This window comes from Nothobranchius furzeri, chromosome 1 (assembly GCF_043380555.1).
Source record: "Nothobranchius furzeri strain GRZ-AD chromosome 1, NfurGRZ-RIMD1, whole genome shotgun sequence".
In the NCBI taxonomy this organism is placed as follows: Eukaryota; Metazoa; Chordata; class Actinopteri; order Cyprinodontiformes; family Nothobranchiidae; genus Nothobranchius; species Nothobranchius furzeri.
The window spans coordinates 87,216,631-87,230,263 of record NC_091741.1 but is presented as its reverse complement, the minus strand read 5'-3'; the positions used below and the strand labels follow the sequence as shown (position 1 = coordinate 87,230,263).

The following is a 13,633-nucleotide window of genomic DNA, read 5'->3' as shown; positions in this document are numbered from 1 at the left end:
TTTAAATTAGGGATGCTTCAATCTGATCTTTTTAAAATCGCGTAATTGAAAATTGAGCCCTGATTTTAAAAAGATCTGAATCAGGTGAAAAAGATCAGATTTACCCTTACAAAACAACAAAAGTTACTTTTTAAATTCTTCCTGAGGTAGAGATTTTCAAATGGAATAACAATGGCTTAGTTTTAATTTCTATTTGATCCCTATTCTTGATATTAACACAATTTTTAACCAGTATTTATACCTAAATAAGTGAAAGTGAAACTTAAAGGACACCTTGGATGTGCTTTCATTTTCGTCTTATTTCAATGCTTTCCTGAAAAGTATCGGATTGGGACTCGGTATTGGCAGATACTCAAAGTCAAATTACTCAGAATCGGATCGGGAGCAAAGCAATGTGATCGGAACATCCCTACTTTTTATCACCACCAAATAGTGCAACTCTGCCACCTGCGGAGGTTAGCCTTACATGTAAAAATTAATAAACAGTTATTTAATTTCTGAAACTGAGATTTTCCCACACTCGAGTGGCCCTGCGTGGTGTTAATGTTAATTTAGACGCTTTCTGGATGGAAGTCTGACCTGGAAGCTACAATATCTCTCAGTACAAGCTTCCAAGCCAGGCATGTTACCGCTTATGTGGTTTTCCACTAAGCTGACAAAGACCCTGAATAATGTATCTATCAGTCTGCCTGAGTGGGCCGAGGAAACTGGGCACGGAGGAAGGTGCCAGCTTGTTATAGGCTCATTACAGGTGAAGATGACATGTTGAGGTGCAGCCGACTTGGCATTGTCTCCCTGTTCCTCCCCAGATAGATGGCAAGGCACTCTGTCACTCCCCACAGCATGTAGAAAAGGAGACAGAGGTGATGGGAGAGAAGGGAATGATCCTCAAAGCACCCCTAACCCCCCAAAATGAAATTGACAGGCTCACTGAAGTAATTGCTCCCAACACTATTTTCTTTGGCAGGAAATACTCTTATCGACAAATAGGGGATTCAATAAGCGGCAGGAGATGAGGCTCAAGGCTGTGGTCAAAAGGCTGCATCTGTCCTCTGCTGTTCAGGTTGCAGTGTCTCCCGACAGTCGAACTCTTTGCCCTGCCTTTCTCAAACCATACTCTGTCTTTTTGTACCTTTTTCATACTTCTTTTCACCCTTGTATGCCCTTTACTTCCTGACATTTTTACATCTTACAACAGAATAACTTCATTTTCTCCTTAGTCTGTTTATTTTCCCTAACATTTGCGTTATTGTGACAAAGAGAACTTATTTAGTGGCCAGCAGGTAGCTGCACAACTTCCCCTCAGATTGTTTCTCTGCTGCCAGTATTGTGGTGTAATGTTGATATTATCCCAATGGATGATATTGATTTAGGCTATGGTCATGAAAAAGCAGTTTATGGTCATTGTCTTTGGTTTCCAGAGGTCAGGGCATGTGGTGAAACCAGAGCTCTGGCTTTTCTGGACATGGGGACACGCTTGCTGGGAACTACTGAAAAGCCAGGAGATTAATAAAACGGAGGTGACGTGTTTGCCTCTAACTGTCCATCACTGAGGAAGCACTGTTTGGTAACTATAGTTGTCTCATCAGCCATATGCAAAAATAGAACTTCAGCAATTAAAGAGCCATTTCACAAGGGGAAAGTACTAATATGTTGTTTTTTTTGCCAACTTTTCTATAAACATTTTAGGCAATCTTGGACGTGCAATTTTTATTCAAGGGTTGCAGTGACAGAGAGGCAAATTCAAAATTTTTGCACGATGGAGTGAGAAAATGACCACAAAAGTCAAAGAAAAAAATGGTAAATGGCCTGTATTTGATACAGCAGCTTCTAGAGTCCTGGAAACCCCCAAGGCACTTTACAATGCAATCATTCACCCATTCACACACACATTCACACACTGGTGGTGATGAGCTACATTGTAGCCACAGCTGCTCTGGGGCGCACTGACAGAGGCGAGGACTCAGGCGCCACCGGCCCCTCTGAACATCGCCAGCAGGTAAAATTGATTGTGCGTTGCCCAAGGACACAATGACAGAACCTGCAACCTTCCGATTAGATACGTTCATTTTGCAAACATAAGCATTTATGCAGTTAAGGCCTAGATTTCGTTGTCATAAACCCAACATTGGAATATTCTGACTTTTGGCCCTCTTTTATGTTGAATTTATTTCACAGTTTTCATTGGTTCTATCATGTTGAGGGTGGTGCAGATGATGGACCATGTATGGTGGAGAGTTCCAGGAGGCAGGAATGCAGGCACGGATAAAGTAAAATGGGTTTAATGACAAGATACGGCAGGAACAACGAGAACAACACGACAAACAACAATGATCTGACAAAGACTGGCACAAGGAGGGAGGTATAAATACACAGGGAAATCAGGAACACATGGGCAGGTTAACAAGGCGCAGGTGAGAACAATAAGGGCTAATCAGGGCAGGAGAGGAACACAGTCAGGAAGGCAGGGGCAGATCGTGACAGGCTCACTCAATCCATTGTTTTGCACATTTGTCCTGTACCAGAATGTTTAACCTATTTTGTAATTTGTATTTTGTAATTTGAATTGCTTTTATTTTTGATTTATTCAATATATTTACCTTCAACTAAACCATGTTCAGCACTTTGGGCATCCTGACAGGGTTGCGGAAGGCGCTATATAAATAAAGCTTTGATTGATTGATTGATTGTGTTCCCTCGACTCTAAAGTTGAGCCTCCGACATGTTGCATTGTAGGTATGCAGCTGACTGTGTGGATGATCCAAATTATATGAAAAAGGCAGCATACTGACTAAAACCAATGTGTGGAAACACATTTAGAAACTCTAGAAAGATGAACTGAGCTAATTTAACTAATCTTATCATCAGTAAGGATCAAACTAACAAGTCAAACCTGCAAGAACATTCTGCGTTTTACATAATACAGCTACACCAAAATAAGGGCATTTGGGACAAAAACTTATTGTCATGATAATTTTTACACTTTTTGACATTTCTGACTTCACACACAAGGTAGGAAACTTTTTTCTGAAGCTGTATATTGCATTTTATCAAGTTCTGCTAACACCAAAGTCAAACCTCAGTGAGACAGCAGAGTTTGTCCTCACAAAATCCACTGCTACTGTATAACTCACTATCTTCCTTTTCTTTATCTTTCAAGCCTTCAAAAGTGAAGCTCTGCCATATTACTGCTCCGCTGTTGTCTTGCTTTTGTTATTATCTGATTCACTGCAGACAGCCGCGTCTTTGAAGCCGAAGTCTTCTTGAAGAAAAACAAGGAATGATTTAGTGATTTCACTGCTGTGATGGAGCAAAACCTAACTATCATATTTTTTGGGGACATGCAGTATGTTGCACTAACACTTTATCATGCGCAGCATAAAAGTCTCATTAAGCTTTTGCTCCTTTACTTTCACCGTGCAACTGAATACAGGTCCTGCATTCTTCGTTTTATTGGATGTGACATGCGTGATGTACTGTCCTAATCAGCTGTTTAAATGGCTCAGCTCACTTGCCTTTAGTAGGTTCCTGTTCAGGGAGTATTGGCTCTATTGGATAATGCATACTAGGGTTTCAGCTTCACTCTCAGTAGGGTGTTTTCCTGCTTGGAAGATCTTCAGTTTAACCATAAAAAGTGTTTTGGATTAACAAGCGCTTTCATGCAATTTATCATCAAAAGGTGTATTTTCTCCAGACCTGTAGTCTAAGTGTAGTTCAGACTAACAGATAAAATAAAAACTCATTTATTGCTGTTTGGCCAAATGGTTTCACAATTAATGCTTTAATGTTTATAATAGTGAAATAATGCTTAGATAATGTTGGATCATTGTAAAGAACAAACCCATTTGACCAAAATTTTTTTCTTAGCTACTTTATAATGGAACTCTTTTATTTAAAACCAACTAACTGGACTTAAATGCAGTTATGGTTAATCAACCATAACTACAGACACAGTAAATGCTTTTGTCAAGGCACTCAGGAATTCAAACTAACTCAATGTTAGTAGCCTGTCTAGCCCTATGCTAACTGCAGAAATTGACACATCCCAGAAGTGGTACTGTGGCAAAAATAGAACCCGATCCTATCCTTAGCGGCTTGGCGTGCCGCTTCTGGGACGCGTCTGGAAATTGCTGCAACGCTGCTGGTTTGAAACACTCCATAGAATATAATGGATTCTGTTTGAAGCAGCGATGTTCCACTGCTGTTCCGTGCCGCCGATGCTTTCATTGTGAAACCGGGGCTAAAATCTTCCCTCAGGTGTATTTCTCCCAATCCCCGTTAGCATCCAAATGTTTGCTTGAAACTTTATCATGACATCTTTTCTAACCAGTAGGTGAAGGGTTTAACACCTTAATCTGAAATAATTATGAGGCACCCTTGAGAAGCTTTTCAATGAGACAAGGAGTGGACATTGTAAATACCTAAAATTTATACATTTCAGAGCTAATGACTTTGGCTGAAATTCATTCACATCCAATCACATCCTGTTTATAATCCAATTTTCTATTTTATTTCTTGCATCTTGCTTTTATTGTCCAGCTGTGACATAAAAAGCTTCGTGGACAGAAATGAGCAAGTCATCATTGACAATATCTGCAAAACCTAATGTAGTACTGACAAGTATTTTGCATTCTCTTTTTCGTATTACCGATATTTCTGCTTGATAATAGGATGAACTCCTATTGCCAAGACCATAAGGTGCAAAGCTGCATGTGACTAGATTTCTGCTGAGTGAATAACTTTAGCCTTGGCACTGATCATTTTAGATGTTGGAAGAATAGGATTTTACATAACCATTTCCTCAAAGACACATATTTTTATGTTGTTTAGTCAATCTAACTTTGAGCTTAGCCCACATGAAAAGAACTAGATTATTGGTAGCTTGCCGTTTGAAACCCTCTGGTTTTTCTTGCACACACGCACGCACGCACGCACACACACACACACACACACACACACACACACACACACACACACACACACACACACACACACACACACACACACACACACACACACACACACACACACACACACACACAAAAGGTTCATTCATGTTGACTGCGCATTGCAGCAGAGCAGCAGGCATCTCTTTTCTCCAGATAAATGAGCTAGCTTATTACTTCCCAAACTGCCTATTAGCACAGCTCACTTTGTGGGGAACCAGCAATCTCGGGATGAATACAGCAGCAAAGCTTTTGCCAAGCAGCTTGTTTTAGGCATATGGGATGGTGTCTCTGCATTATGTTTCTTGATGTATTTCCTGTGGTAGATTGCGTATTCACACCAACATTTTGGTCTTTTAAACAATACTATCTTGCAATTATCAATTTGTCATAAAGTGTGACATTGCTCCATTGTTGGACTGAGTTGCAGTGATGTTGGTCAAACAATGCATTCCATGAAGGAATCAGACTCATCATTGTATAGTGCTGTTGGTTTCTGTGTGTAAATGGAGAGTGAGTGTTAATGTGTTTTTGAGCTGAAAGCGTGTGTAGTGCTGCCAGTTGATAGTTTCATTGTGTAAGCATCAGTGTAGCAACATATCCCAGTGGAGATTAAACACAAGAATCCATTTACTTCAAGCAGAAGCTGCTGCAGATTGTATGTACGGTAGAGCCCGAGTGTGGCTCTGCTAGTGGAGTCCATTATAGGAGCAATGCCTGATTAGGAAAAGACTGAATTCCCCAACATGTTTCATTATTTATCTTAAGAAATGGAGTCAAATAACAATGAATATCTTTATTATTTGTAGGCTGGAACAGTTTGATTTAATATAAAACGTAGCTTTATTTGAGTTAATTAGTCTTGTGATAATTCATAAATTTTGGTGTATTTGATGCTGTTAATAATGTAAATAATATTCAAATGATATTGTTGTTTAAGATATTTTAGCTGAGTCTAACAGTCTAATATCCATCCTACTGATTCTTGTTTTCAGGGTGGACTCAGGAACAGCAAACATGAGAGTACACTGTCTTCCCAGGAATATGTCCACGAACTTCGGTCTGGAATCACAGAGGAAAAGCTGCTCAACTGCCTGGAATCCCTCAGGGTGTCTCTCACTAGTAACCCTGTTAGGTCAGTAACCAGTTTTTTTTTGTTATGCTAACCACCGACTGCCCTTTGCACATGAAACTTTGAAACACTGTGGAAGAAAGTAGTATATTTTCATATTGTCCCATAATGATGGAGGGGTTTGATGGAACGATTAGCAGATTTTCTTGTTTCACATTTTCATACAGTAATAATTTTTGCACATTTGGTGAAAAACTGGGAGTTTATCAACCACCTTTTCCCAAAGAGGTGTCAACATATCCAACTGAATAACATGAACAATTAGATAACTCACACAGTGACTCAAACAAGGTTGTAGTAATACAATATATCGCAAAGCAGACAAACCTCCTCATGGTTCTTGGACTGGTGGGGGGCCAAACAAAGCCAGGCGGCCCACCAGGATCATGAACCGCCAAGGGAAACACAGAAAATGTCTTATTTTTAGTTTACGAGTAGTAGGGCTTCTCAATTATTCAAACTTTAATCACAAATCTGATAAGAGTTTTGAATGATTATAAAAACAAAACACACTGGTTTTTTTTGCTCTTCTCTCGAGGTTTACTCTGAGTTTGAAATCAAGTGCACCTCCCAACAGAATTGCCCACTTTTAGCAACTTTATCGCTATTTCTAACAACTTTTCAGATCCCTCTTCTTTGGCTTTTTCTAAAAGTACCTAGAACACAACCTAGAAACACTTCTTATAACCAGGGTATCCGCGGGTCCTTAAAAAGTCTTAAATTAGCTTTTCCAAATTTAAGGCCTTGAAAATCCTTAAAAATGACAAATAATCCTTAAATCTAGTTTCCAAAGGTCTTAAATTACCAAAGACCCAATAAACAAGATTATTTTATTTCTATAAACATTTTCGTGAATTTCTAGTTGGTGTTCAGCATTTTTTGTGTACGATGTTGGCGTAAGTTGAACCGTACACATTCAGCTGGTTGTGAAAGGGGGCTGTTTTTAGATGAGCACATTAGTTGGTTAAGCTAGTGGGAGCTTGCGCCATGGGGAAGTGCAAGTTTAATGGTAGGTTGGATGGTTAATCCCACGTTCACGACGTGGTTAGCACTGGTTCCAGGCAATAGCTGGAAATTATAGCTTAAATTTAATTTTAAAAATAGCTTAAATTTGGTCAAAGTGGCCTTAAAAAAGGTCTTAAAAAGTCTTAAATTTGGCTCCCTTAAACCTGCAGATACCCTGTATAACTCTTAGCAACGTTCTGGATAACTGCCATCGATATGTCCTGTAGGTTAGCAAAACACCGCCTGTGATTTGGACCGTCCTTCCAGACATTAGGAAAGGGAATGATGCACCTGTAAATAAATAGTTTAGGAATACGTTAGAGATAGGAAGAAATAAGTTCCTCATGCTGATATATAATGATTCATCACTCTGAGTGACACATTGCTACTGTACACTCCCCACAGCACCGCTGGAGAATTAATAATTATTATGCAACATTTTGTGGAAGTTCACTGCAACATAGATGTTTAATTCAATTCAAATGAATTCAAGTCTATTTATATAGCGCCAAATCACGACAACAGTCACCTCAAGGCACTTCACACAGTAGACATTCCAATACAGGTCAGTTCATTAAGCCAATCAGTAAAAAGTTTCCTATATAAGGAACCCAGCAGGTTGCATCGAGTCACTGACTAGTGTCGGTGACCTTACGCAATCCTCATACTAAGCAAGCATGCAACGACAGTGGAGAGGAAAACTCCCTTTTAACAGGAAGAAACCTCCAGAGGATCCTGGCTCAGTATAAGCAGCCATCCACCACCACTCACTGGGGATGGAGAAGACGGAGCAGAAACACACACACACACACACACACACGCACGCACGCACGCACGCACACACACACACACAACATGTACACCAAGTCATGTTTCTATGGTTACATTGTGATTTCTTAGTAAATATTCTATTTGGTGAGAGATCAACTTTATTGTATTTATCCTGGTGAATCTATAACTAAACGGGTAAACTAGTAGTAGCACATTCAATGTCAAAGAAAGTAAAATGTTATTATCAGGAGTGGGAGAATGTTTAAGTGGTTAGCAGCAGTGTTCAAGACGATGGCCCCTTCCATGAGGCCACCACAGCTCAGCAGAACACCAGTGTATTGTCTTCTGGGGAAACAAACACTTAGAGGAAAAATAAAGTTAACAGCTTAAATAGGAGGAAATAATACAGTTAAAGAGCAACTTTTAGAAGAAAGTAGTAGTGTGTGGAAAGTGGTCAGTATGTCCTACACCAGTCTAAGCCTACAGCAGCATAACTACAAAGATAACTCTGGATAGCCTAGCCTTTTAGATGGAGGCATGTTGTTTTTATTTATGAATATTATAATAAATCCACTCTAACTCTTGCTGTTGATATTTGCAAGATATTTTATGAAACTGAGTATGTTTTGGGTAGGCTTAAATAAATTAAACCTCAGCTGGGTAGTAAACTATGAGCGAGTGTTTTGACTAAGGAGTTGTTTTTGTGATTATCTTGTTTATTTCTTTTTCTCGTTTGATTATTTTTTCTCAGATTGTGCCCAGTGCAATTTTATGACCAAATAAAAAAAAATCATCATTAAATTAAAAATCGTCTTAAATTATCAAGATCTCAGTTTCAGTCAAAATAATCATGATTATCATTTTTGCCATAAACGAGCAGCCATAATGAGTAGCAATCATACAATCAAGGATGACGGGAGTATTGGACTTAATTTGAAACTATACTAATGTTTTTTCTTCAAAACCGTTTGGTTTTCTGTTTTAGACCCAAAGTCTAACAAAGTGTTTGTGTTTACTGTGAATGCTTACCATTGCTTTTTGTTTTTCCTCTGATGTTTGTACTTGCCTGCTAATTTGCTCCCGGAGGCCTGTGTTTTCCTAATAGTTTAATTGGCTGGGCTGTGCACCTGTTTGGCAGCACAGGTGGCCGTTGGGCCACTCTGCTGTGGGCCTTATCTCCCAGGCAGTCCCACACAGGTGTGTGGCACGCAGCCTTTGCAGATCCACCCACAGATGGCATCGCCTGGAGCATCCACTGCCTTCTCTGTTTCCTCTCTCTTCTTCTCAGCTGCCATGTTTTTAACTTCTTTTTTCTGTTAAACTTTCCCCAGCCAATAATTTTTTTTCCCTTCAACTTCATTCTCGTCCTTTTAATTTTGTCATCTGGATACTTGCTACTTAATTTAGGTGTCAGATTTTCTCCCTGCTTTTTATTCATTTCTTAATCCATTATAATGAAGTGAGGTGTCCACATACCGAGATTCACAAAGCATCTTATTTTCTCGTTTAGGTGGAGGGAGAATCTGCTTTTCCAATCTAATGCCCTTTTCATAGTCATTCTATGTTTTCTCCCTGTTTTGTTCTAAACGTGTGAGAAGCTCAATTTTCTTTGACTTTTTTACTTTTACCACAAAACTCATTGAAGTCAAATCATAAATATGTAGAGTTTGCTTTTGCCAGAACAGACACATAACTTAAAAAAAATTAAAAAACAGAATCAAGTCTCATCTGAATTTTTTTTTTTTAGCTTTTGCCTTTTCATATAACTTTTGATTTAAAAAGAAACATTCAGTAGTTCTGGGCACAAGAGAACACATCCCAGGGTTTTCACTTTGCTCTGTCCAGCCCTCAGCATCCTGCTATTTTAGAATGGTAAAATGCCAACAGTAACACGGGTGTATGATCTAAAAGACATCTTAAACATTAGGCATATTTCAGATCAACAAAACTGGGCTTCAACTGCATGAAAACTTTTCTAGGACAAGTCAGAGACTGGATTTACAGCATTTTTGTGAGTTCGTTTATTGAAGTTTAGTCAAATCTTGCAATATTCAAACAATATTGTAAGCAGAAATGTTTTTTCTACTGATGTCCAATAAACCAACTTAATCTAAGCTAATTTCTGTTACTGATATAAACTGGTACCAGTATATTCTCCTACCCTCCTCCTATCATTCAGACTTAAACTTTAAACATTATCTGGACAAATATGGCAACTTCAATTTAAGTTAGACCAGTTTTGCCAAACAAACAAAAATATGTAAAAAACTTGACCTCGAATCTGTCATATTTTGACATTTTTAGTGAGAGAACAAGCGGAAGATTTTGATGTATAATATGAAATAGTTGTCATTAAAGGAGTAAAAACATGTGAGCATGAGGGAGGGAGTGTGTGACTGTGTTTGTGTATGACTGTATATGTCAGGTGGGGCCTTTGACTCCTCCCCTCTCCTGGGACCTCCTTTGATGATATAGATCTTCGTCCCCCCTCCCCCTGCCACACCTGGTGTGAGGGGTTGTGCCTTGGTCTGCCTGAGTGTTCGTGGCAACCGGGTCAGGGGGTTTAAGATCTTTGGCATCTGCCTGATAGATCCCGGTGGCTGCCTGGTGGGGTCTGGATCCCTGGGCTCTGCTGGGTCCCCGGCGGGGTGGTCGCCCCTGGGTCCCGGGTCACTGGGTCCCGGGCTCGGCCGGCTAGGGGGTGGGAGGCTGCGGGCGGGCCTGAGGGCTTGCCGCTGATATCTCCCGGGACTCTGCCGGCTGCTGGTTGTGGCCCCCCGGGGCGATCCTCTGTGCCTCTCGAGTGGGGCGGGGGCCTTTCTGGTTGCAGTCTCCTTGGGGTTCCTGTGTTCTGGGGCAGCGCCTGGATCTCTGAGACTTGGAGCTCCCCCCGTCTCCTGCGCATCTTTGGGGGGCGGATCTGTGGTCCCTCACACTCTCTGTTAGATGCTCCTATAGAGAAACCTTACAGAAATAAGCGCGTGTACACACACAGGCGCTCACATGGTGCTCTCAAAAGTATGGGTTTGGGCACGTTAAACACAGGTCTTAAGACTATGGTGGGCACTTAATGCACTGTGATTTATTATCGTGTGATTGTTCAGTTAAACAATGTTGATTATATTAGGGCTGCAGCTATCGAATATTTTTGTAATCGAGTACTCTATCGAATATTTTTTTCGATTAATCGAGTACTCTAATAAATTACCCTTTTGTATTTGTAAACCATTATATCAAATAGCATGTTATAATTATGAAAGACCTGTTAAAATGAGCAAGCAATTGCCAGTTATTCTTCAAGTTTTATTCAAAATTAGTTTTCAAAACTTCAGCACTTCAACTTTACTTCACAGTAAACAAATGGCTGTGCAAAAAATAAGTACACAACCTGGGCAGATTTTCCCCTCGTGCGAGAATCTGCTGGCCTGCAAGCCAGACAGAAACTAGGAGGATAACTGTTGAAGTAGCGCTGCGAGCGGCTGCGGCCCAAACAGAACCAGAACCGCTCACGGTGCATGCGCAAACAGCTCGCCGGCTGTTTCCCTATTAACACACGTCCGTTTTAATTTCAACACTTTTTTACTCACACAATAACAAGGATTGTCGAGAAAGCATGTTTGCTGTGGTTTTGTCAAATTATACTGATCACAAAACATTTATTTACTTTCTTTCGTTTTCCTCTCATAAATACCCGTGTCCTCCTGCAGCAATCCCGAGGGACAACAAACATCAATAACACAATACAAAGTCCAACGTTTTGTGTAAAAATGCTATTTTTTAGCACATTTTAAGTCCGACGTGTTGCTACCAGACGTACGGTGTGAGCTGAAACTGAGTGCTACAAACGAAAAAGTCGCACAGTGTCCGCAGAATATATGGAAATACAGGCTAAAATGCATTATCTTGTAGAGGCCCCGAGTCCACTTGCAGAAGTGACATTTACAGGTGCTGCAGCAGCTCGGAGGATGTGGTGTTGTGCTAGGCTAAATCCATTTTACAGTATTTACACTGGACTACGTTTTCCGCCTAACGACGTGAAAAATGGTCCCACATCTTGACATTTTCTGTCTTTTTCGCACTCCACCGGGGTCCACGTTGTCCGCCATGGCTTAAGAGAAAGTTAAGTTATATTCGCTACTCGCGTGTGCAGTCCAGTGGGCATGTGCGTCACTTATTTCAGTCCGGGTGAAACATGACCACGGGTGACTGCAAAGCCACGAATTAATTAAATATGAATTAAACGAATCCTCGAGGCAGAGAATTTGACTCGAGGATTTTTTGTACTCGAATTATTCGAGGTACTCGAGGAATCGTTTCAGCCCTAGATTATATATTTCTTCATCAAGTTGACGCAGTGATAGCTTGATCTTGTTGTATTGTTGTTGTGTCCCTTTTTTTTTTGCCCTTTTGCTTTTTTTTGTCTTTTTCTGCAGGTCTAGAATCAGACTCTTGTTCATTATTGTTTATTTTTGTGGAACCCCTCCCCACCTTTTCTTTTCCTTTCTCTTTCACCTCTGTCTCCATGTCTGGTCGGAATTACCAAGCATTCAACAACAATAACAATAAAGTTTTAAGTATCAGGCGTGACATTAAAAGCGGACGCTTTAATGCTCCACCTGAGAGTAAATCTGAAAGGCTTGTTACCAGCATTCAGACATCAATTCTTCTTGCTTCACAGCCAGACAGGACACGGTAAAAAAAAATAAAATAAAATAAAAAAAATAAACAAAGCTGGTAAAGTTGGGAGCCTGGATAACTACAGGCCAATAGCCTTAGCTAGTGTTATTTCTAAGGTACTGGAAAAGATATTGCTTGATCGACTTTCTCACTATATTACAACGACACACCACCAGTTTGGTTTTACATCCAAGCTGGGAACAGATCTGTGTATCTATGGCCTGAAGGAAGCAGCTCATCTTTATTTGAGACAGAACTCCTCAGTGATGATGGGGTTTATTGATGCATCTAAGGCATTTGATCGGGTCAACCACTCTAAGCTTTTTTGTAAATTAAGTGAAAGAGGTGTCCCTGATAGTATTGTGAGGATTTTGGCATACTGGTGTTCTAATCAGACATTGCAAGTTAAATGGGACAATACCATATCAGCCCCCTTTGGTGTTAACAACGGGGTGCGTCAGGGAGGGCTACTGTCACCTGCTCTGTTCAACCTCTACATGGATGATTTGTCAAATCATCTCAAGAAATGTAAAACTGAATGTATGATTGGTAAAAATCTGATTAATCATCTCATGTATGCTGATGACTTGGCCATCATTTCGCCCAGCAGTGCTGGTTTTCAGCAGCTGCTAAACACATGCTCTGAATATGGGCTGAAGTATGATGTGCAGTTTAATGCAAAAAAGAGTGTTGTGCTGATTTGTCGAACCAAAGGGGATAAGTATCTTTGTTTCCCAGACTTCGACTTGGTCGACAAGTAGATAAGTGTCAGTGACAAAGCAAAATATTTGGGTCACATCATCACAGTTCAGCTCTGTGACGATGGCAACATTTACCGGCAATGTCACGCTTTGTATGCCCAAGCAAATATTTTGGTCAAGAAATTCCACATGTGTTCTGATAAGATAAAAATCCACCTTTTTAGAACCTACTGCACACCTTTGTATACTGCACCTTTGTGGTGTAAGTATAGGAAAGCCAGCTTGCATAAGCTTAAAGTAGCCTACAACGATGCATTTAGGACTCTGTTAGGGAAGCCTTGATCCTTTAGTGCAAGTCTTTTATTTTGTAATGCTCATGTCAGGACCTTCCAAGCCATAAT

General features: G+C 40.2%; 1 protein-coding gene across 5 annotated transcripts in view; it reads left to right on the top strand.

Moving 5' to 3' along the window:
- The window catches only part of diaph2 (diaphanous-related formin 2), a 562,944-nt gene that overhangs the window by 143,926 nt on the left and 405,385 nt on the right, over positions 1-13,633 (top strand). For all 5 annotated transcript variants that reach the window (XM_054740030.2, XM_054740029.2, XM_054740031.2 and 2 more), the window contains one exon: positions 5,942-6,081. In XM_054740030.2, the coding sequence (XP_054596005.2) occupies positions 5,942-6,081 (140 nt within the window). The remainder of the gene's footprint in view (positions 1-5,941; positions 6,082-13,633) is intronic.